This window comes from Ovis canadensis, chromosome 3 (genome assembly GCF_042477335.2).
Source record: "Ovis canadensis isolate MfBH-ARS-UI-01 breed Bighorn chromosome 3, ARS-UI_OviCan_v2, whole genome shotgun sequence".
Lineage (NCBI taxonomy): Eukaryota > Metazoa > Chordata > Mammalia > Artiodactyla > Bovidae > Ovis > Ovis canadensis.
The window spans coordinates 161476291-161502763 of NC_091247.1; the positions used below are offsets into that span (position 1 = coordinate 161476291).

At 38.9% G+C, this 26473-nt stretch overlaps 1 protein-coding gene across 3 annotated transcripts in view; it reads right to left on the reverse strand.

Annotated features, from left to right (window-relative positions):
* SRGAP1 (SLIT-ROBO Rho GTPase activating protein 1) overlaps positions 1 to 26473 on the reverse strand; it is a 298264-nt gene that overhangs the window by 65044 nt on the left and 206747 nt on the right. For all 3 annotated transcript variants that reach the window (XM_069584751.1, XM_069584748.1, XM_069584750.1), the window contains exons 7-8: positions 11743 to 11964; positions 9679 to 9780 (exon numbers count right to left, since the gene is read on the reverse strand). In XM_069584751.1, coding sequence (XP_069440852.1) covers positions 9679 to 9780; positions 11743 to 11964 — 324 coding nt within the window. The remainder of the gene's footprint in view (positions 1 to 9678; positions 9781 to 11742; positions 11965 to 26473) is intronic.

Here is a 26473-nt window from a genome sequence, read left to right on the forward strand (position 1 = left end):
ATGCTTGGCATACACCAATAACACGGGGTCTCCTTGCTGACGGTCATCCTGAACTCTGCCATTTTCTTCTGATGTCTTAGCCTGCCGGTCACTTTTAGACCATCTGCAGAAACTCTTCTCGTTCTGCTTGGTATTCTCCTGGATCGAGGCCCTCCCTCCAATAAGTTAAAGCTTATTTGAAACAAAATACACACACACACACACACACACACACACACACACCTTCTAAAAATACATGTTTACACACAAACACACACACACCACAGACCCCTTCTAAAAATACATGTTTTCAATGAAGAACAGTTGACCCTCTTTTCAATTTTGGCCAGGATGATATTATCATTTAAGGGACAAAGGGCAGTTAGCTTTTACTTGGGCTTTTATTGTCAAGCTCATCAGTAGAAGGTTTTAGGCAAGTAAGAATCACTTACATAAAGAAACATGAAGCTAAAGCCACAGAGATCATCAGACACAGCAATCACGATTAAGTGGTTATCAAGCTTCACATCTCACACCAAGTCTCAGAAGAATCTGACAACTGCCCTTAAGAGTCTGATCAATGACGGACATGGCTTGGGATTCTGCTGCAGTCCGTGGTATTAGGGGAGATGTGGGAGGGAGATGTGATTCTTCTACCACAGATAGAGATGTAAAGCAGATAGGTTAGGGGGTCCCCAGAGAAAGACAACCAGGAATGAATGGCTTTCTTGACATAAGAGGAGCCACTGTAGCCTCCGCTATTTTGTGATCTAAGCCCAGTGCTTGCCCTTGAACAGGTCTCAGTAATCCATGATCTCAAGGGAACACAGAACAGTTTGTCAAACAGTAGTGCAGTGATAAGGCAGAGTTCTAGTCCTCCCTCAAGGAAAACACATAATATATCTTTGAGGTTTGTAGGAACTCAAAGGCTCCCACCCATGTAAAGGATGGAATGAAGATACTGACCCTCTTGATCTCAATCAACTAAAGCTTGGATTCTGCTGATCTTTGCCCCCAGGTCTATGCTGAAATTTTCCTCTGCTTAAACCCCTTCACAACATGCATGTGCCTTTAGGTTTGCTGCTAAGCTGCTAAGCTGCTTCAGTCGTGTCCAACTCTGTGTGATCCAATAGAGGGCAGCCCACCAGGCTCTGCCGCCCCTGTGATTCTCCAGGCAAGAACAGCGGAGTGGGTTGCCATTTCCTTCTCCAATGCATGAAAGTGAAAAGTGAAAGTGAAGTTGCTCAGTTGTGTCCGACTCTTAGCGACCCCATGGACTGCAGCCTACCAGGCTCCTGGGTCCATGGGATTTTCCAGGCAAGAGTACTGGAGTGGGGTGCCATTGCCTTTAGGTTTAAAATTCCCCAGTTCTTGCTGCTGAGTAGACACTGCTTTGGGAAAGATTCTCTGTTCTTACTTGCTGCAAGAAATAATAAATCTTCCTGCGCTTTGGTTTGGCTGCATCTTTTGACATCTACCAAGAGGCAAACACCAATTTTCGGGTAACAGAAAGTATAACTGATAACAGAAGGTATAACCAAAGTATCTCTTACTTTCCCCTTCAATTACCCATGCCATGAAAATTATCTCACATGTTTGCTTAAAATATTATTCATTTTTCTTGAAAATATCCTGTATAAGGACTGTATTTTGGGAATAGTCTGTGAAATAAACTTTCGTGAACTGTTGATGAAAGACGTTAAGTGGTGCAGCAAAATTTATATGTTCATTAAACACTGATGCAACTTAAGTGAAGAATTCATTATAGACTATTCCCATTTCTATTCCCTTCAGGGGGCTAAATCTACTATAACTTAAGAGAGACTAGATGTTTTCATATGTGTGACAGTTTTACTTATGGCATAGAAGTGACATGCTTGTGAAAGCTATATTTACTGAACCAAATATTGGTATAAATGGTCTGAAAATGGGGCCAACAAGTTAAAAGTAAGACTGTCCTAAAAGAAAAGGAAGACCTAATTGCTTTACTTATGCAACTCATTTCCCATTTCTCTGGCTTTGATAAAGGTGAGACGGGAGGGAAGAGGGAAGTACACCACCATTCAAAGAATGACACAGCCATTGAGGATCCAACAAAAACTGATGGAAACAACTGGGCCCAAGACGGCAGAAGATTCAACTCCCAGTACACCTTGAGCCTCATTATACACTCATTGTAATACATCCGGTTCATTTCATTTCAGTCCCTCAGTTGCTTCCGGCTCTTTGTGACCCCATGGACTGCAGCACGCCAGGCCTCCCTGTCCACCACCAAAACCTGGAGCTTATTCAAACTCATGTCCATTGAGTCGGTGATGCCATCCAACCATCTCATCCTCTGTCGTCCCCTTCTCCTCCTGCCTTCAATCTTTCCCAGCATCAGGGTCTTTTCCAATGAGTCAGTTCTTCGCATCAGGTGGCCAAGGTATTGGAGTTTCAGCTTCAGCATCAGTCCTTCCAATGAATATTCAGGACTGATTTCCTTTAGGATGGACTGGTTGGATCTCCTTGCAGTCCAAGGGACTCTCAAGAGTCTTCTCCAACACCACAGTTCAAAAGGATCAATTCTTCAGTGCTCAGCCTTATAGTCTAGCTCTCATATCCAAAGAAGTAAGAGAGTTCCAGAAAAACATTTACTTCTGCTTTATTGACTATGCCAAAGCCTTTGATTGTGTGGATCACAACAAACTGTGGAAAATTCTTCAAGTGATGGGCATACCAGACCACCTGACCTGCCTCTTGAGAAATCTGTATGCAGATCAGGAAGCAACATGGACATGGCACAACAGACTGGTTCCAAATAGGAAAAGGAGTACATCAAGGCTGCATATTTTCACTCTGCTTATTTAACTTATATGCAGAGTACATCATGTGAAATGCTGGGCTAGATGAAGCACAAGCTGGAATCAAGATTTCTGGGAGAAATATCCATAACCTCAGATATGCAGATAACATCACCCTTATTATGGCAGAAAGCAAACAATAACTAAATAGCCTCTTGATGAAAGTGAAAGAAGAGAGTGAAAAAGTTGGCTTAAGACTCAACATTCAGAAAAGGAAAATCACGGCATCCGGACCCATCACTTCATGGCAAATCGATGGGGAAATAATGGAACAAGTGAGAGACTTTGTTTTTGGGGGCTCCAAAATCACTGCAGATGGTGACTGCAGCCATGAAATTAAAAGACCCTTGCTCCTTGGAAGAAAAGCTGTGACCAACCTAGACAGCATGTTAAAAAGCAGACATTGCGTTGCTAACAAAGGTCCGTCTAGTCAAGGCTATGGTGTTTCCGGTAGTCTTGTATGGATGTGAAAGCTGGACTATAAAGAAAGCTGAGTGCTGAAGAATTGATGCTTTTGAACTGTGGTGTTGGAGAAGACTCTTGACAGTCCCTTGGAGTGCAAGGAGATCTGACCAGTCAATCTTAAAGGAAATCAGTCCTGACTATTCATTGGAAGGACTGATGTTGAAGCTGAAACTCCAATACTTTGGCCACCTGATGTGAAGAACTGACTCATTGGAAAAGACCTTCCTGACGCTGGGAAAGACTGAAGGCAGGAGGCGAAGGGGACGACAGAGGATGAGATGGTTGGATGGCATCACCAACTCGATGGACATGAGTTTGAGTAAGCTCCAGGTGTTGGTGATGGACAAGGAAGCCTGGTGTGCTGCAGTCCACGGGGTTGCAAAGAGTCAGACATGACTGAGTGACTGAACTGAACTGAACACAGTCAAAGGCTTTGGTGTAATCAATAAAGCAGAAGTTTCTCTGGAACTCTCTTGCTTTTTTGATGATACAACAGATGCTGGCAATTTGATCTCTGGTTTCTCTGCCTTTTCTAAAACGAGCTTGAACACCTGGAAGTTCACGGTTCACATACTGTTGAAGCCTGGCTTGGAGAATTTTGAGCATTACTTTGCTAGCGTGTGAGATGAGTGCAATTGTGCGGTAGTTTGAGCATTCTTTGGCATTGCCTTTTCTTTGGGATTGGAGTGAAGACTGACCCTTTCCAGTCCTGTGGCCACTGCTGAGTTTTCCATATTTGCTGGTATATTGGATGAAGCACTTTCACAGCATCATCTTTTAGAATTTGAAATAGCTCAACTGGAATTCCATCACCTCCACTAGCTTTGTTCATAGTGATGCTTCCTAAGGCCCACTTGACTTCACATTCCAGGATGTCTGGCTCTAGGTGAGGGATCACACCATCGTGCTTATCTGGGTCCATCTCTGCACAAAATGTTCCCTTGGTGTATCTAATTTGCTTGAAGAAATGTCTTTCCCATTCTATTGTTTTCCTCTGTTTCTCTGCACTGATCACTGAGGAAGGCTTTCTTATCTGTCCTTGCTATTCTTTGGATCTTTGCATTCAAATGGCTATATCTTTCCTTTTCTTTTTTGCCTTTAGCTTCTCTTCTTTTCTCAGTTATGCGTAAGGCCTCCTCAGACAACCACTGTGCCTTTTTGCATTTCTTTTTCTTGGGGATGGTCTTGATCACTGCCTCCTGTACAATATCACGAACCTCTGTCCATAGTTCTTCAGGCACTCTGTCTGTCAGAATAATCCCTTGATCTATTTCTCACTTCTACTGTATAACTGTAAGGGATTTAATTTAGGTCATACTTGAACAGTCTAGTGGTTTTCCCTACTTTCTTCAATTTAAGTCTGAACTTTGCAATAAGGATCTGGGCCACAGTCAGCTCCCGGTCTTGTTTTTGCTGACTGTATACAGCTTCTCCATCTTTGGCTAATTAGCATATGCTAATATGCAATATATTAGCATATGCTAAAGGACACATTCACAGTAACTGTGCCAGTTCTGAGGCCCAATTCCTGGAAATCTCTGCCCTTTGTCCCAAATAGAATACACTTCCCACTTGTTAGCTATGCAATTATCCAGCCCATAAAAACTAATCATCCTGGGCTGCTACTGAGACAACAGCATTCTGCCTACGGAATGTTTATCTCTCTAAATAAACTCTCTTTGACTTTACCTTTCCTCACTCTTGAATTCTTTCCTGTGTGAAGCCAAGGAGCCTCACTTGGTGGCCCATTCTAGGAACTCGCCTGAAACCTGGGACATGACCATCCTCTCACATCCCATTTCCTGCAACAAAGGGAGAAAGGAACTCTAAGGAAAGGGAACTGTGATCTATGGGAAATTCCTCCAGAGGCGAGCTTGGAAACAGAGAAGCCACAAGAATGACCCTAAGCTGAAATGCCTATGACAAAGCCTAAAAGTAAACTTCTTCTTTCCCTTCCCTTTTCTTCCTTTTTCCTTCTAGTTTTGTTGAGATATAATTGGCATATATCACTGCATATGTTTAAAATACAGAGCATAATGATTTGACTTAACATACATCATGAAATGATTATCACAATAAGTTCAATGAATAGGCATCATCTCACTGATACAAAAAAAAGAGTTACTCTCTTAACAAATTTCATATATAACACACAGCAGTGTTAATTATATTAATTATGTTGTACATTACACCCCTAGTATTAAATAACAATTTATCTTATAACTTAGAAGTTTGTACCTTTTGATGACCTTCATCTAATTCCCCCTCCCCTCCACTCCCTTCTCTTTTTCTGTATGTTTGTCTATTTTTGAAGAATAATTGACCTACAGCATCTTATTAGTTCTGGCGTACAACACAGTGATTTGACATTTCCATACATTACAAAATGATCACCACCTTAAGCCTAGTTACCATCTGTCACATATCACAAAGATATCACATAGCTATTGATTATATTCCTCATTCTGTACATTTCATCCCTTTGACTCATTTATTTTGTAATTGGAAGTCTGTACCTCTGAATCTCCCTATTTCGCTTGAGCTGTAAACGTTCAGAAAGCGGACAAAGCTGTGTAAGATTAGGCTGGAAAGAGTTTGGAAAATGTTTATAGTGAGAATGGTATAAATGATCATTTAGATTTAGGTTGCTTTCAAAGTGTTGCCTTTAATAGTAATGTTTATTAATGTTTCACTTTAAAGTTTTAATAAAAAGTTACATATTTAAGTTAGAAAAAAAAGAAGAAGAAAAAATTGGGAGCTATATGGGCAGCAGGCCCTGCTTAATTCTATGGGCACAATAAATGGTGGACAGTAATAAGTATTTGTGGATTGGCTGACTAGAAGTTGGAATCATAAGACTAAGGTACAAGTTTACAGCATAATGAAATTACAAGCTCATTTAAAAAGATTTAACAGGCAAATGTAAAGTTGTATATGAAGACATTTCACAAATGCTTACTGCTCTCTTTTCTTTAAGACAAGTGCTGAAAATTCAGATATATTTCAGGACCAGTTGAGTAATGAAAATAGACAAGTGGGCTGAGTGGTGAGCATGGCAAATTGGAAGCATGAGTTCTATGTCTAAGGGGAATATATACTATTTAGCCCAAGTCAGTTACCATCCTACAGAAATGAAGATCTAGTAATGGTAAGAACTCATTTTTACAAGCTGAAAAATCTATATTTTTAGGCAAAACTTCCAATTTTTAAATGACAGTAACAATTTTAAAAAAATTAAGCACTGTATAGCAAATAAACTTTGTGACCAGACATGGTCTGTGGGCTCTCCCTTTTAAGATGGTCTCCTATAGTTCCAAGGGGTGCCCAGTATTTATGGTTATCTAAGATTGGGTAAAAAGAGTCATATTCTATCTAGCTCCCCTATCTCAGCTTTATTAAGTGTGGATGAAATTCTCCCTCAACTTTGATCTTTTCACTGGGCAGTCATATTATTTTTAGTTAATTGAACTCTTTCCAGTGAATTTTAGACTTTATGAGTATATATATACAAGTTTGTACAGAGGCAGAAAATTATACAGAATTATGCATGTGTTTCTTATATATTTTGATCTGTTACTAAGGTGTCAATTTTCTGTCCTTCTATCAGTGGAAGATCAGAGGCAAATTTCTTATTCATGGTGGAGAAAAGTGCTACACAGGGCCTTCAAATCAACAATGATTGCTATGTTGTTCCCAAGTTAGTTCCCTTACTTTTCACATTGTACATATGACTTGTTATAGACTGTTTCTTCCACTAGATACAAGCTAACTGTAACTTATTCATCTCTGTACTTTCCACACCTGGCAAAATATGTGGAATGTAAGAGTCACTCAATAAATATTTATTGTACTGAAATGAACTGACCCACAGCATTAAAACCCCTTAAGTTGGCTCTCAATGCTTCTTGTTACATGGTTTCAGCTTCACCTTCAGTTTATGTCCAAAGGAGAGGCTGGGTGACAACCAAACTGCTTTAGTCTCCAACTCTGAAATATATTGAAGCCTCTTTCCCTCTTTCTATACCTAAGGACATCTGCTGATTGTCATAAATCCACTTTAAATCTTACTTTCCTCGGGGATTCCATTCTACTAAAGTTTGTTCCAGATCCAGCCATCATAAACTACTTGTCACGCCCACAAGAAACTTCAGGACAATCTAATTCACTTGTTTCTACAGTAAATTAAAAAAAAAAATTAGCCCTCAGAAAGCACTGTCTACTCCTATTAGTTTATAAAGTTATTGTGCTTCTTCACTTTATGCCCATAGGAGAAGACCAGGATTACAAACTCAAAGGGTTGCAGAGGCCAGACAGGTAATGTAAATGGACTAGTCCACTGGAAGAAAATCAGGAGCTGAATGACTACGGCCAAGTGGAATTCAAGTACCCCAGCCTTTCCCTTCTTGAGGCAACACAGGGCCAGAGTTGCCACACTTTCCCGTTTTTAATAGGTCTAAACTGTGGGAGCCAAACAAAACAGGTCTGTGTGCTGCCAGTGTTGACCTTGTGTATAACACACTATTTTCCTAGAGTTTAGAGGCTGATTCCAAATAAAACCACCAGAGCATATGCATTAAAAAAGAAAAATTGGAAGTCACTATGCATACAAACCCTAGGCCTAATAGGATCCAGTAAACTGCTATTAGGTGAGTATTTTGTGACGCCAAGCCAAAACCCTACGCTCTAAAAACACCTCAAGGAGAGCAACAGTTCTCCTTGGGAAAAGCTCATTAGTGGGATTTTACACAGGGACTGAAGTTTTAATCACACTGGTTGCATCTTAAACACCCATGTTTGCATAAGAGGTGGTTTGGTTCTTTCAGAAAGAACCAAAAAAGGTTGCAATGGGTTTTGACCAAACTATTTTGGTGTAGAAACATGGTCCTCTTTCTTAACAGAAACAACTATACATTCACATATTCAAATTCACATGTTCAAAACATCTCAGTGAAATTAAAACAAAACAGGGGCACTAGAGTGAATTTTGATCATTTCATCAAGGGCAAATTCTTGTTCCCCCCCCCCCCCCTTTTCTGTACTACATCCCTTCCTTTTGGAAACTGCTTGCCTCCAGAAATACATATTTCTGCTGAGGCTATCAATCAAATGGTTCTATGAATGGGCACAGAAACTAGGCTGGCCAAAAAACCTATTTCCTGGATGTAACAGTTGAACCAAAAGTATGCATGACTTAGGTCAGGCCAATGGGAGATCCTATTTCAGAGACAAGGATGCTGAGAAGGTGTGAGATGGTAAACTGTAGGGACTTTGTGGTCCTGGATCTCCCAGTACAGGACATGGAGAGAGACTTCCTACCAACACACATGAAGGTATGCCTTCAAAGTGATGAAAAGAGGTTCCTGGTAATTTTATCTGGACACAGATCCAATCACCAGTGAGGCCACTGCAAACACTGACCAATAAGTAAGCTGTGAGATTGGACTAAGTTTGATTTGGGTTCCTGTAAGTTACAAGTGAGTACCTTGACTAACACAAGAAACATTTTGGTTCCTATTTTTATTTAAGGAGAATGTGGATTCAATTAAATTAATTTCAGAAACAGGCAGCTGAACTGTACGACTGCTTTCTGGTTCAACATGTATTTATAATTCACATTTTATGCTCTATCCATTTAAGTCCACTAATGTCAGCAAATAAACAGTTTTATACTCCCAATCAAGTAGTATTTTTTTAACTTTTATTTTTAATTGGAGGATAACTTTTACCACAAGTACTATTTCAAAATACTACTTTGTACTAATTGTATCAGTAATGCCATGTTAAGTATCAAAAATCTAAAGTTACAAAAAAAAAAGCATAAAAATGTACTAATTTTAAAAATTAGTATTAAATTTAATATATCAGGCATTTCTTTCCACATATTCATGTAGATTCTTGAAACATATGTTGGATTTGATAATCTACTGGGAACTACCTTCAGTATTTAAGAAGAAAAGGTGTGCTCTGTGGATGTAGTGAGTCCCCGGTAAAGTAGTCATCTACGGTCTTCCCTGGTGACTCAGATGCTAAAGAGGGAGCCTGTAATGCAGGAGACCGGGTTTGATCCCTGGGTCAGGAAGATACCCCGGAGAAGGAAATGGTAACCCACTCTAGTATTCCTGCCTGGGAAATCCCATGGACAGAAGAGCCTGGTGGGCTACTGTCTATGGGGTCACACAGAGTTGGACATAACTGAGTGACTAATACTTTCATGGTGGAATACAGAACCTTTGCATTTATCCTCTATAAGGAGTATTTTAGGAACCCTGTTTTAGCTGAAAATGCTTGATGAAGGGATTGCAGTTACACCGTTAAATGCCTAGGTCAAGAGAAACCGTCTTCCAGTTTACATTAGAATGAGATTACTTGTGGGGGCAGAAAGCACGCTTACCTCCTCGTTCTCGATCTTGAGTGTGGCCAGGCGGGACTGCAGCTGCTGGTACCTGAGCATGAGCTCTGCTTGGACTGGCTGCTGGGCACTGACCTGACACACCTGTTGGGGAATCAGAGACCACAGTTACAACAGGGCACCCTGCAGCCAGTCTCCCGAGGCACGATTCTCCCAGGTAAAGGCTGCAACAATCGCAGATCCCCTCAAGATTCCAATTACATGTTTTACTTTTAACAGCCACCTCAACACTTCAGCGTTAAATATGAACTTGTTATGTAAGTGGCGAGAGTGGGATGCAGCTGCTTGGCCTGGATAAGACTGGGAAGAGAGCAGCTGTAGGAAGCCTCCCTTGAAGAACGTGGCAGTTGCTGGAGATGGAGCTCTGATGCTGACACCTATCTTGTGGAATAAGTACCTGGCAGAGTGTGAAGGATGATCCAAACGTATGGTCATGCAGGCAAAGCAGGGTAGGTGGCAGAGCCTACCAATTATAGTCAGCTGGGTGATTGCGGTAAGTTACTAAACCTCAGTTTCCTTGTCTGTAAAATGGGGACAGTAAGAGTACCTGTGCCATAGGGCTGTGGTGGGGATGAAATAGGATGATGTTCATAAAGCACTTACAGCACTGCTTGGCACACACTGAAAACTCAGAAAAAGTGATATATTTTTAATCTTTCATCCATGGCTTTTTTCATCCATGGCTTTTCTTGCCAATTATTAGCCAAATCATGAAACTGAAAAAGTCACCAGTCTTAGGCTTTGGTAGAAAGATATTTTGGCCACAATCTCAATTAGGGTAAAAAATGGAGACTTTTAATCATAGTAGAATCAGATTAGAAACAAACAATTTCTTTTCATCTTTCTGGTCACAGAAATGGTCTTGGCAGAAGAGGGTTTCCTTTTATGGAGTCTCGAAGACATCACAGACACTATCACTCACAGGCAGAATTGGCCCTAAAAAAGGGCAAGAGGCTTACTATATTAAAATAATAATAGTTTTTTAAAAAAGTAAAAACTCTGAACCCAACTGAAACACTTGTCTGTGACATTTTATCATTCTGTGTTTAACATATCCATCCATAACCAAAAGATTAAAATAGTAACCAATTGGTTTTAGAAACAAAACTCTGGGTGGGATAAGCCACTCGCCCATAAAGCTCATGTGCTACTGGCATAAAAACTGCCTACCACTTTTAATCAAGTAATTCGCTCTATCAAGCAAAATAAAATTAGGTTAGAAATATATCAGGTACATACATACATATCTTTTAAATTTTAACATTAGGTGTTCCAAAGAAATTATGGCATTAAAGAAGAAATCTGCCATGGAAATTATAATTAACATCTATTTTGAAAAAACATACTGTCACCACAATAAGCTAAAATTGAGTTTTTAATCTATGAGTATTGTTTTGCACAGCTGGGACACCGAGTGCTATATAGCATGCTCCAATAATTGGTTTTTCTTGTTTCCTCCTGTTCACAGACAATAAATATACCACTGTAACTCATAAATGGTTTAAATGGATTCTCTCCTTGCGTAGAATAAGACAAAGCTAAATTCACATGAAGAACCTAAGATAATACATCGTTTCTAATGCTCATTTTAACAGCCTGGAGATAACTTGAGTCTTAAAAAAATGTTTTGTATCTTTTTTCCTCTCTTTCATTTTCCTGCCATTTGTAATTATTTTTCTTTATAGGGATCTTTAAATCAGGATTATAAGAAGTCTCCAGATAGCTTCTATTAGGCCAACAAAATGTTTTGGTTTAAACTTATTCATCTTGAGGGAAAGGAGGAACTCATTAATTATCCTTCAACAGTTTAGTGCTTACATGCAAGCCAGTTTGCACCTCCATCTCTTTGGCCTCTGGAGGCACTGGAGTATTTGACTCTTGCTTTAAAAAGTGATAGCAGCTGATCACAGAGTATTATGCTAAGACCCCATGCAAAGGCAGGAGTGAGAAATCAATTGAGAATTCTTACAACTGCTGGGTATAGCAGGGAAAGAGTCATGTAAGTTTAGAGACAATGCATTATGTTTAAAATACTCAAATACTGACCTCATCACCCATGTGAGACTGAAACTCAAACTTCATTGGTGGACAGAACGCAGCAGGGTACATCTCCATGAATCTCTGCTTATCACTCCTGGGCTCCAAATTGTCAACTGCATTCTCAATAATGTCTAAGCCCTCATGTCTGGAGGTTTCAAGGTTATACTCCGCAGAGAGATACGTCCTCAGGGCTCTGTTTAGACTTGCATGGTAGCCAAGATCACAGCACTTAAAAAAATAAAAGGAAATCATATACAAAAATTAGCTAAAAATGGATCAAAGACCAAAATGTGACAGCTAGAAAATTATAAAATTCTTAGGAGTAAACCCTTTGTTACTTTCAACCGGCATTGGTTTCTTGGATCAGTATCAAAACACAATGAACAAAAGAAAAAATAAATTGGGTTTCATCATATTTGAAGGCTTTGCTTCAAAGGGCACTATCAAGAAAAAAGAAAACCCACAGAATGGGAAAAATATTTTTCTCATCATGTTATCTGATTAGGAATTGGTATCTAGATAATATAAAGACCTCTGATGACTCAATAGTAAAAAGACAACCCAACTAAGAAATGGGCAATGAATCTGTTAGATATTTCCCAAAAAAGAAAAAAATATATAAATGGTCAATAAACATGTGAAAAGACACTCAACATGATTAAGTCATCAGGGAAACGCAAGTCAAAACAACACTGAGATACCACTAAGACAGCTATGATCAAAAAGACAGATAGTAACAGGATTGGGGAGGACGTAGAGAAACTGGAATCCTCATACATTTCTGATGGGAATGTAAAGCATTGTAGCCACTTTGGAAAAGAGTCTGACAGGTCAAAAGGTTAATAAACACAGAGTTAACATATGACTTGGCAATTCTACTCTTCGGTATATATACAAGACAAATAAAAATATACTTTCACACAAAAACTTGTACATGAATGTCTATAGCAGCATTATTAACAACAGAATGGAAATAACCTAGATGCCCATCAACAAATAAATAAACAAAAGGAAATATCGTTGTTCAGTCGCTCAGTTGTGTCCAACTCTTTATCTAACCCTATGGATGGCAGCACACAAGTCTCCTCTGTCCATGGGATTCTCCAGGCAAGAATATTGGAGTGGGTTGCCATTTCCTTCTCCAAATGAAATATACAGCCATAAAAAGGAATGAAGTATTGATAACATGCTACAACATGGATCAGCCTTGAAATAGTATACAGAGTGAAAGGAGCCAGTCACAAGAGACCCTATATCGTATGGCTCCATTTATATGAATGTCCAGAAGGGGCAAATTTATAGAGACAGAAAGTAAATTCGTAGTTGCTCAGAGACAGAAGATAAATTAGGGGATAAAGGAATTAGGAAGTGATGGCTAAGGAGTACAGGACTTTTTGGGGTAATGAAAATGTTCTAAAATTGTTTTGTGGTAATATATATACAACTCTATGAATATAATAAAAGCCAATTGTGGATTTTTAATGAGTTAACTGTAGGGTATGTGAATTATATCTCAATAAAGCTATTAAAAATATAAGAAGCAAAATCAAATATTGAAAGGAAATAATAAAAAATACTGAAATTGATACAGTGATTTTCTGAAATCCTTCTAGGATGCAAACATACTAACTGTAACATTTTGATATCTGTATAATTTACTGAAGAAATATTAAAGTATACTCCTTCAGAAATGGGAAGAACAGGTTTGAATCTGCCTAAAGACCCCAGGAATGCCTTCATTCTTATCTCCAGAATATAATTTTTAAATAAGAAAAGACTGTCAAAGTCCTTTTACTGGAGATAGACTTTTGTTTAATACTCCCAGGCATACCAGGGCTTTGGCTTCTTCTTCACTACCTTTGATTTATATTTATTTTTTCACACTGCATTTTAAGGGTATACTTTTAAAAGGAAAACAAGTCTGAATATTGGTCAATTATAAATTACTGACAGAGTATTAAATCTGTACATAAAAGCAATACAAATATAAAACTAGTGGTTTTAAATATACAAAAGCGGGTCATCCTTATTCTAATGAAATTCAGTCAATTCAATTTGATTCAATTCAGCTCAGCTCACTAATTGGCCATCTATAGATTCCTGGGCATTTGCTAGGCTCTAGAAATATGAAAACTAAGAACAGGGGTTCCCCAACCTCCAGGATCTAATGCCTGATGATCTGAGGTTGAGCTGATGTAACCATAATAGGAAAAAAGTGCACAGTAAATATATTGTGCTTGAACCATCCTGAAACCATCCCCTGCTTAAGTCTGTGGAAAAATTTTGTCTTCCATGAAACCCAGTGCCAAAAAGGCTGGGGACCACTGTACTAGAACTCAGTAAAATATAATCTGCATTCTCAAGGCGTTCAAGTTTAAGTTGTTCATTTGTTTGTTACTAAAAGAGTGCTGTTGCTGCTGCTGCTGCTAAATAGCGTCAGTCATGTCCGACTCTGTGCGACCCCATAGCCGGCCTCCTACCAGGCTCCCCCTTCCCTGGGATTCTCCAGGCAAGAGTACTGGAGTGGGAACAGTCCATAGTGTCGCAAAGAGTCAGACACGACTGAAGCGACGTAACACAACAACAACAAGGACAGGCCAATGATTAAATCTGTACCTTCATAAAACATGAAACAAGTTGTGTGTTAACTAAGTGTTAAGTACTCAGTTCAGTTCAGTCGCTCAGTCGTGGCTGGCCTGTTACCTACCAGGCTCCTCTGTCCATAGGATTTTCTTGGCAAGAATACTGGAGTGGGTTGCCATGCCCTTCTCCAGAGGATCTTCCTGACCCAGGATTTAATCAATGGCCTGTCCATAGACATGCTAACACACTTGATTCCACATTCCCCCTCCAATTTCAGAATGCTTCAATAAGGAATTTTTATATAAACATATTCTTAAGTCGTGCTTTTCAAAGTGTGGTCTGTGGCTCAGCAGCATTAGCATCGCCTGGAGCTTGTTAGAAATGCAGACTCTTGGGCCCACCCCTGATAGACTGCATTAGAATCTAAAGTTTAAAAGAGATCCACATGTTGATTCATACACGCAGTACATTTGAGAAGCACTGGACTAAAACACTCAAGGGTCTTGAACTCTGTCCTCTGGGGCGCCATTTCTCCAGGTCAGAGAATCGACTTGATTAAAAATCTCTTGATGTAAAAAAGCAGACAGTAGTTGCCACATCACAATTACAAGTGAAAGTAAAATACAGTTGTGAAATGTGACAATCAGCCTCTGCATTAATACATTTCCAGTGGAATCAGCTGCTCTCAAATATAGAGACTAATTTTTAGTTGATTAAAAAATTCTAGCCTTGGATGAGCAAAGTCCTCTTTTATTCCTCTTATTCCTCAAAAATACATAATGGTTCTGTGTAGCAGTTTTACGTACATCAGAGGGACTGAAAATTATTCTTTCAATAACCCCTCATCTTAGGAAAACATGAATTTGTAAAGAAAATGGCCTCATTTCTTTGAGATATTTTAGTGCTTCAACACACCCTACCATTCTAAAAGAATCAGATTCAACTTGATTTTAATGAAGCAGATCGTACAAGCTGCTTTATTTTACGAGGACAGATCCCAGTGGAACTTAACAGAAAATTGATATTGAGAGGAAAGAAACAATCCAGAGAAAAGTTTTTCCTCCCCTCTGAAAACACCAAGTCTCTTTTCAACATAAAAGAGAAAGGAAAAAACAGAAGGACGAAGGAAAAAGAGGAAGAAAGAGATTCAATCCCAACTATCTACTTGGATTACAGCTCTGAAAAATACATACCAAATTTTCATTATTTCCAGATTTAGTTCACTCCTCAAATTTCTAAGTGTGGTTTCTTTGGGGAGTAAATGTCAAGATTCTAAAAGTACCCGTGCATGTTTCTACATCCAGTTCAGCCAGGCAAATCTGGTGGGTCTGGTCCCAGTAAGAGACCTTTGAATTCACTATAGTTTCCTAATCATCTAGGGAGAAGCATGCATGCGGTTTAGTGACTGACCGAGGGGCCTCCCTGGGTGCCTCTGGGACTTTGAGAACAACACTTAGAAGATTTCTGTGACGAACTTTGATGGCAAATTTCCTTCTCTGACTTTTACCGGCACTTTTTGGTCTGTGAGGTAACTGGCATGGTTTTGTTACTTGTGATATGCACCATCTTCTACACTCCAGGTTTTTAAACTAGCCTGAACTTTAAAAGAAACAAGAAACAGGAAAAAAAATTCTTCTTCAAGGTCTCCTGAGACAGCAAGGCCTGTCACAATCATTTTTTTTTTTTTCTAAATTGGAAGCGAAAATGACACTGGATATATTAAGATTCAAGATACTTGGTTAAAAGGCCTAAAGTAATTCTATGGAGCTTATGAATTATTAATGACAATATGAAAAGCCAGTTTTTGAACAAAGAGTTGAATTATAACCCAAGTGCATTTAATGATGAAAATACTTAAGAAACCAATAAAATGTTTCATAAAAACAAAATAGTGTTGTTTGATGGACGAAAACCTCTGAATGGACATATTAAATTATGGATTAAAGCTGGGGAAAGAAAGACTGTTGGAAGTTGAAGGGTGTATTTTTTTTTTTCACATCCTATGAGCTGCCAAGATAGATTCCATTAGGCATTAGTCTAAATCACCACAGTAAGGCTAACTGCCTTAGGCAAAAGGATTGCAAATAAGATAAAAAATGAAGATACAATTTAGGTATTGTGGCCTGTGACAAATACTTTCTCTTACCCCAAAGGTTGAGAGATCAATTGAAGTATATCAATTGATCAATTGATCAATTGGCGGGTATAAGGTCAGAAAGTTAGGTATAACTGGATTATAGCTGTTCAGGGAGGTAATTTTTATTGGGGGGGAATAAACTCCATGACATGAGGAACCCTAAGGGGATGGAAGTTTGGACTTAGACAGGATTGCCATAATGGAACATCGTGGGAAAGAAGTCCCACATACATGCTTCCAGAACAGTAATGGCCAATGTCATTTGCAAAGCAGCCTCCAGCCTGTGACTCCAAAATTAAGTGGTGGTCATGAGAATGGAGAGGAAAGCAACTCGTGCAGAAGTATTCTATATTAACATCATCACTCCTTTTAATAAGCTTGGCCTTGACCATTCCAGAACCACAGATATTGGGTAAGGACTTGGTCTACACTGTCTTTTGAGTCCCTGAAAAATAGTGCAGCCCAAGCAAACTGAACTGCAAGACACAGCTTTCACATGATGGTGGGTAGCCTTCCAAGGACCAGAAATAGACATGCTCAGCGCTTTTACGGTAGATGCCAAATGAAGAAAGTTGAGTTCTTTGTCTTTCACTGATCTCTCCTTTAGCTTTCACCCAAGACACCAACCACACATTTTGTGACAGAGAGGCCTCTTGTGGGATTGAACTGGATGTCTAAACTACAAGCAACTTTTACAAACCTGCTTTCAGGTCTGGGTACCTGACAACCCAGAGCTGACAACTTAATTTTTGTTCCTGCTTTAACAACTGCAGCCAAACATTCAGCAAAACTTGTTTGGAATTTCTCTTTAGCAAGGAAAAGGTCAAGATGGTACATCTGTGTGATAGGAATGGATACAAAGTAGGAAACAGGAGAAGGAGAACGGAGATTGCATATGCTGGAGCCCAGGAGTAGGCTGAAAAATCTTTCGTTGCCTAATTCAGCTCCCACCCATAGGGGCAATCGTTTCCTTTAGAGAAGCTGTACCGGACTCATTTTTCCCCAGGCCAAACCTCTGTAACTACCCTGAGTCAAATCACAATAGAGGAGAGAGAACAAATCAAGCAAGTCCCAATAAATACAGGTCAGGTTGTACATGCCATAAAGAGAAAAGTCAGAGGAACAGGGAGTGCTAGGGGGAAAGGGTGCTGCTATTTTATATAGGGCAGCTGGGTGCCACATGAATGAAAAGAAGGAACCAGTCTTGGAAAGTTCTGAAACAAAGAGTGCTCTAGACAAAAAAAAAAAAAAAAAGAGAAAGGCTCCAGGCAAGCAAAAACTGAGTGTGTGTGGGTAACAGAAAGGCCTGAAGCTTGCGGACTTAGAGGAATGTTGTAAGAGATGACACGGGGTGGCAGGTGAGTGCCAGTTCACATAGGGTCTTGGCAAATAGCTTGAATTTTATTCTAATGAAGAGTTTTTAGATAGGGGTGACAGGTCTGATTTATCTTTTTTAGTACTTCGATTTCTTGGAAAGAGAATAAACTATTGATTGGAAGGTCTTTGTGAAGCTGGATGTCTTTCCTAAGGGGAGGTAAGAGATGAAGAGGCTTTGTCTAAGAGACTGAGAATGTAGGCAGTGAGAAATACCAAGGTTTGGGATATTTTGGATGTAGAGATGATTTACATGTGAGGAATCAGAGAATTGAGTTTTTGGCCTGGGCAACTGAGTGGAATGTGGTATCATTTTCTGAGATGTAAAGTAAGAAAAAGTTACGTGTGCAGAGGATGATGACAACAGGGACAAACGTTCAAGGTTAGAGATGTCCAGGGGGCAGTGGATATGCAAATATGAAGCCCAGAGAGATAATCACGCCTGGTAGCGAAAATAAGATAAGATATCATAAGGACCATAGGATAGTATTGAGGCAAGGGACCAAGGGAAAAAACACGCAGGGATCACGTCTTAGGCAGCTTTGAACATTCAGAGGTACAGCCAAGATGGAAAAGCGAGCACTGGAGTCTGAGAAACAGCAGCCTCTGATGGGGTGGAACCAGGTGGATGCAATTCTTTAACAAAGGCCCATGGCACCTCCCTTGGAAGGAATGTTTAAGGTCATCCACTTCGGTCACCCAACTCATTTCAGTTTTTAAATACCCTTTCTTCTACAAAGGGATAAAAACATACATACATCAATTTACATGATAACTACACTGGCCTAACCCATTTAACATGATCTCTTTATAATTTTCCTAATAAGAGTTCAGGCCTAATGGGGACTGCAATGTTAAAATTTGGCAGGTTTTCACAGATAAATCTTAATACTATTATGTAGTGGGGGAAAAGTCAAACTAATTAAGGAAAAACTGAACTTTGAATAAGTTGCTTTGTAATTAAATGTACGTGTGAGGTAAAAGTTTTAGGACAGCTGATGATTTAGAAATGATAAAAATAAACATGGCATGCAAAATATATAATCTAATTTCAATCTTATTCTGTACAGATGGCTAATAAAACACATGACAGAAATCCCTACCAAGAAAATTAGCTGGAGTAGGGGGATTCTGTAACAGTAAGATTTATCCTTCAAGCTTCAAAGTGATCGCAAACTTTTATAGGGAGTAACTGGAGACTGTGAAACTGTACTGAAAGGATGACAAATATTTTATTATTACAGGGCAGGTGCTCGGGGACAAAGCATTAATAGAATCTTACTGGTGAGGATTTTGTTTCTCTGACTGCCTTTTGAGGGTGGGTAGGTGTAGAACTGGACTGAAAGAAGTTACATTATCAGTTCTGCAGTCTTAAAACCAGTTGTTTTAAGAATTTGAGATATACAGAGTAGTGAATATGATTCCAGATCAGAGATTCCTAGCATTAAGACTTGTATTCTCCCTAACTCTCTTCTCTTAGCAAATCACAATCACTTAAAAATTTTAGCATCAATCAAAAATATTTGCTGCTTGTATGGTTTTTCTTCTGGTTGTAATACATCCTAATTTTTAAAGAATAATCAACTATGGTCTCTTCTGCGCTTAATGTTGGAGATATTTAATGATAACAGACACAAAATCTATTATTTTTGAAACTACCATCTATTTTACTCTATAATATGCCTTTAAACTCCCAAATCAATTAAATTTCCTTTGCCCAATACTTGCAATTCATATTAATTTTTTAGAATGACATAATAAAAACCTGACTATAAAATTAACTTTGTTCATTTCCCAACTGACGCCAAAATAAGATATTGTTAACTCTACAAACTAAAATTTACTTAGAACTTTCTAGACAGAGGAATCTTAACAGTCCTGGTTAAGTGACTCTCTGGATTAGCTAACCCTTAGTTCATTCTACAAAGCAGAGGTCAGCCAACTGGCCTGTGAGCAAAATCCAGCCCATGACCTAACATAATCAATGAAGTTTGATTGCAACACAACCACGGCGATGTGCTTACTTACTGTCTGTGGCTACTTCCGCACTAGAGTTGAGTAGGGACGGAGGCTGTAAGGCTCACAAAGTCTGAAATATTTACTGTGTGACCCCTTACAGAGAGTGGTGACCTCCTTCTCTAAAGCACAGTGACGAATGCCAAAGCGCTGTGAATGTGTAGAGAGCAGCCAGCAGGCTCCCTCTAGTGTGCCATGCTTAGGCACTCAGTTGTGTCCGACTCTTTGTGACCCCATAGACTACAGACCCCAGGCTCCTCTGTCCATGGGGACTGTCCAGACAAGAATACTGGAATGGGTTGCCATGCCCTCCTACAGGGGATCTTCCCAACCCAGCGATCGAACCCAGGTCTCATGCATTGCAGGAGATTCACTGCTCAGATTCATTACCATCTGAGCCACCAGGTAATATTTTTGCTCAATTAGTTTAGGCTTTCATGAGCTGATTGTACAGTATTTGTACCATTTATATTTATTATAATTAAATATTGAATGGATTAAATAGTTGAGAAAAGAGTTGTTGAAAGATAAGAGTAAACAAAATTGTTATCAAATTAGTTTATCAATTGCCAACTATATAAGATTGTGAAAACATTGTAAATATTCACAATATTTTTTCTTGTATGATAAAAAACTCAAAGGTAGAAATCATAGTTAACACACAATGGGAGTTGGTGTACAAAGGAAGACTAAAACTGTACAAAAAGATAAATCATAATTTAAAAACTGGCAAGTTCAAGTACATTGGTGTACTTTAGATTAAAATATTTAAGGCTGGTTTTTATGATGTTTTCTAACTCTCTGCTTTTTCTGTTTCTAAATATAAAACATGCCAAATTTACAGACAAGTGCCAAACAAATACAGTTGGCTCTCCATATCTGTAGGTGTCACCTCCACGGATATGAAGGGCTGACTAACTGTAAGGGATTTGAGAACCTTTGGATTTTGATATCCACGGGGGGTCCTGGAACCAATTTCCCATAGAAACAAAGGGCAACTGCATTCTTTCAAATAAATAAAGCATTAGAGATATATTTCATAATTCCTCTGCCTCCTCCCTCCCCCAATGCAAACCCTTTCCGTCTCCCTAAAGATAACACAGTATCTGCAGTATCCAAACTTAACATTGATAGGTAAAGGTGAAGTTCAACTAAAACAGATAAAATTTGAATTATTAAATTAAAATAAAAACATTAGATCACCTCCATGTCTATACAAAAGACTTGAAATTTACTATCAAAGTACTGAATTATTAAAGTTTTTAGACCTGCAGTAATTAACAAAATAGGATTCCATTAAATAAGGTAACAAAGATATATAAGTTAATAGTCGGAAGTATCTGAAAATATTTTCTTAAATTGTCATTATTAATTTATACTCTTCCCAAGGAGCAAGCTAAGATCATGGCATCTAGTCCCATCACTTCATGGCAAGTAGATCGGGAAACAATGGAAACACTGAGAGACTTTATTTTTTTTTGGCTCCAAATCACTGCAGATGGTGATTTAAGCCATGAAATTAAAAGACGTTTGCTCCTTGGAAGAAAAGCAATGACCAACTTAGACAGCATATTAAAAAAGCAGAGACATTACTTTGCCAACAAAGGTCCATCTAGTCAAAGCTATAGTGTTTCCAGTAGTCTTGTATGGATGCGACAGTTGGACTATAAAGCTGAGGACTGAAGAATTGATGCTTTTGAACTGTGGTGTTGGAGAAGACTCTTGAGAGTCCCTTGGGGTGCAAGGAGATCCAACCAGTCCATACTAAAGGAATATTCATTGGAAGGACTAATGCTGAAGCTGAAACTCCAATACTTTGGCCCCCTGATGCAAAGAACTGACTCATTGGAAAAGACCCTGATGCTGGGAAAGATTGAAGGCAGGAGAAGAAGGGGATGACAGAGGATGAGATGGTTGGATGGCATCACTGACTTGATGGACATGATGAGTTTGAGCAAGCTCTGGGAATTGGTGATGGACAGGGAAGCCTGGTGTGCTGCAGTCCATAGGGTCACAAAGAGTTGGATAAAACTGAGCGACTGAAGTGAAGAAGCAAGCATCTTAATTTCATGGCTGCAGTCACTGCCCACAGAGATTTTTGGAGCTTGCTCCTCAGATGAAAAGCTATGACAAACCTGCAGAGCATATTAAAAAGCAGAGACATCATTTTGCTGACAAAAGTCCATCTAGTCAAAGCTATGGTTTTTACAGGAGTCTTGTACAGAAGTGAGAGTTGGACTATAAAGAAAGCTGAGCACCGAAGAATTGATGGTTTCGAACTGTGGTACTAGAGGAGACTCTTGAGAGTCCCTTGGAGAGCAAGGAGATCAAACCAGTCAATCCTAAAGGATATCAACCCGAATTTTCACTGGAAGGACTGAGGCTGAAGCTGAAGCTCCAATACTTTGGCTACCTGATGTGAAGAACTGACTCACTGGAAAGGACCCTGATGCTGGGAAAGATCGAGGGCAGGAGAAGGGGACGACAGAGAATGAGACCATTGTATGGCATCACTGACTCAATGGACATGAGTTTGAGCAAGCTTTGGGAGACAGTGAAGGACAGGCAAGCCTAGTGCGCTTCCCTGTCCATGGGGTGGCAAAGAGTCGGATATGACTGAGTGACTGAACAACAATTTGTACTCTTAAGAAAGCATTTCATTGACCAAGAGTAAATTATTGCTCAGATGTTGCTGAGTACCAACTTAGTAGATTCCCCTGGAGAAGGAAATGGCAACCTACTCCAGTATTCTTGCCTGGAAAATTCCATGGACAGAGGAACCTGACAGGCTACAGACCATGGGGTTGCACAGAGTTGGCCATAACTGAGCACATCAGCAATTTAATAAAGTCCAAATTCAAAAGGTTTTAGAATATCCATAGTCTGTTTCAAGGAAAAAAAACTAAACTATATGGTGGAGAAATCAGAGATATACCACCGTAAGCTACTGATCAGTTTCAATATTACTATTAGTGGGTTAAACTTATGTTGTTACATGTCTACTTAAGATGCAGCAATACCACCCATGATGTATTCCGTTGCAAAGTGCTTAACTTGAATCCATAAAGTCTATGGATGTCTGTTTGCTTTGTAGGAAATATAGGGGATAGAGAAATGGGCTATATAACATCACAACAACTTATCGCACAAATTGAGAGGCTGAAACTTTCTCTGAAACTACTGTCTCCTTAACAACCGTCTCTTCAACAAGGGACTTGGCTGGATAAAAACGGACTGAAGGGACATACCACCCAGATGCAATGTGTGATCCTAAATTGGATCTGGTCCTAACATACCAGCTGAGAAACATTTTTGGGGGTCACAAGTGAGAATATAGTCTGGTTATTAGATGAGATAGAAATTTTCTGAAATGGAAGGATGGAGATCAATGACTAGACAAAGTGAGTTATAAAGCTGTATGTAAAATGTGATTTCGTACTCTCTGTATGATCTAAAAATGTATGTGTGGACACAGAAAAAGTCTACATTTTAACAGTGACCATTTGGGGCAGTAAGTATGTGATCATTTTATTTTTGCTTATAGTATTTCCTAGATTTCTATAATAATGTACTGCTTCTATAATAATACAAAGACTAACTTTAAAATATAAATTCTATGGAAAATTTATATGACTTTTTAAATATCAATTCATCATCATCTATCATAGAAAATGTATGAGACAGATACAGACTTGAGCAGAAGCCTAGAGAGACTGGAGGTTTGTATAAAAAAGTCTCAATTTGAGTTCTTTGACTGTGTATAATGCTTTGATCTAATCAAGATATTTAGTATCTTCTGTGCCCTTTCACATACAAAATGTTTCAAAGTGCATTAAAAATACTGTCTTAACTTTTTCTCACTAGCAGTAATAAGGACCCTTCTAATAATTATTAGAAAGCTCAGTATAAAAGGCGTTTTGCTAAACAGGCTCGTAAAGCATAAAGGATTCTAGTTGCCTTTGCATTATAATCAGTTTCTTCTTCACCGTGAAAAGGTCGAGCTTAATGATTTTTAGGATTACCACTACAGATGCAAATTGGAGTCCTAGAAAATAAGCAGCCACTTTGGAAAGTGCAGAGCCACACTCTGATGGCCTTAAAAGTGAGCCAACGAACAGGAATTACAATTTCCACTAAGAGTACTCAGTTTCTTTTGAATATGACAATATATTAATATCAGTTTCATATCATTTCTTTTAAAATTCACATTTAAGTTGTATCACTTGAGAACTGTTCACTTTTTAAATTGAAGGCTGATCTTTAAAATATTGGAAAATAGCTGGTATATTTAACTGTTATTTATTTTAAACAGAATTATTTCAACCTAGAGGTTAACGTCTGAGTTTGAAACCCAACTAGAGCTGTGTAACGTTGGGGAAGTTACACAGTGCAGCTAAGCCTCAGTCAGTTCTCTGAATCTATAAAACGGAGAAAATAGTATTTACCTCTCAAAGTTATAATGATTAGATGAGACTATGCTTAGAAACCTAGGTGCCTGTTACACGGTAAGAGGTCAATAAATATCTACAAACATGATGGTGACTCTTATAAACTTGACATGTTCTTCTTGTCCTACATATCCTAATAGTATTGATGCTACCGTCCATCTCCATATGGACGCCCCATAGGTATCCCAACCTTACTATCAACAGATGTAGCAGAATCACTGCTCCTTTCCAGGGTCCCCATCTCAGCAGAGGGCATTATCATTAACCTAGTTATTCAAGACCTGAGCCAGGAGCCATTTCTGTCCTTTTTAAAAAACAAACAAACAAAAAACCCACCCCTCTAATTTTCTCTTAGTTCTATTTTCAATACATTTTTAATCCAAACACTTCTCACAGGTCTATCAGTATCATGCCAGTCCAAGCCAGCATCATCTCTAGCCTGGAAAAGCACAAAAGACTCTAGATATAGCTTGCTTTTTTCACACTTGTCTTCCTCACCCACCTTAGCCTGTTTTCCACCCAGAAGGCAGAGTGAGTCTTTTAAACGTAAACTAGGTGATGTCACTTTCTTGCTTAAAAGCCTTCAATGGCTTCACCTCAAACTTAGAACAAAATCTAACCTATTTTCCTTGCCCCAAGGCCCCTAAATGATTGGGCTTCTGCCTCCCGTCTCTCCCAGCACCTTTTCCTTACTTGCTCCACTCCAGCCATCCTGGTCTCCTTTGCTATTCCTCGAGTACCTTGAACTTGCCAAAGACACCTCCAACTCTATACCTGTAGCCTTGCCAGTCTTTCTGTATGAGGGATTTCTTCCCTGTTGGCAATAAAGCTTGCAGCTTACTTTTCTGCTCAAACATCAGACTTTTCTGACTACATCATCAAAAAAAGCACCCCCACGGCTCTATTTTATTTTTCTTCATGGCACTGTTACTACTACAATGTACTACAATAAGCATTGATTTATATACATATTAAGCATGTTTAATATATGTCCATATTACATACATATCAATACAGATAATATATATGTGTACATTTTTTATGGCTTGTCTTCCCAGCTAAACACCACAAGGTGAGGACTCTGTTTTGTTTATTGATGGATCCCCATTATCGAACAGTGCTTGGCACCTCGTAGGCAATAAAGAAGTACTTTTCAAGATCAGGGACTTCCCTGGTGGCTGAGATGGTAAAGAATCTGCCTGCAATGCAGGAGACCTGGGTTTTATCTCTGGGTAGGGAAAACCCACTGGAGAAGGGAATGGGAACCCATTCCAGTATTCTTGCCTTGGAGAATCCCATGGATAGAGGAGCCTGGTGGGCTACAGTCCATAGGGTTGCAAAGAGTCAGACACGACTAAGGGACTGACACTTTCACACTTCCTTTCAAGATTAACTTATCCTCATATTAAATTGGCTTGGGTTTAGCCAAATACTCCAATCACTAAAATAAGCCCTAAACAAAACAAGCAAGCTGAGTTGTTACACAGAATTAGTCCTCTATATTCCATCTATTTTGCAGAATCCTTACAGATCTAAGTTTGAAAATAGGGGTCAGAATTTTTTTTTTTTAATTTTATTCAGGAAAACTAACAGCAATCTAGCAGAAAAACATCCTTTCATTTTATCAGAGTGCTAGAAGAAAAAAAATTTTTTTTAAAAGCTTCTGTATTTAAAATAATTAAGTGCAACTAAGACCTGATGCAGTCAAGTAAGTAAATATTTAATAAATAATAGCTAAATATGTGGACTTAACTCACTACACTACTGTTGCCTTAACCTACTATATGTCTCAACTATGATACACTGTAAGCCACAGAAAATAATTTTATATTATCATCACTGAATTCAAATATTGCAAAGCAGAATATGAGTAAAACTCCAGCAGATAACTCTGTACTTCTATCACTTTATCTGTTTTCCTTATGACACATCACTTTTTATCTTTTATTTGCAGATACTGGTGTTTTTGGACACAGGATTTTTGTCTATTTCATCTTTGCATCACCTCTAGTGTTAGCACAACGATTGGGCTACTCAGTGCACAATTTCTGATGGAAAGGATGAATGATGCTGAGGGCCAGAGTTGGCAGTAAACATTATATAAATATAATAACAGTTAAATACTTGAAAAGTGAAAGTGTTGGTCACTCAGTTTGTTTGCCTCTTTCTGACCCACTGG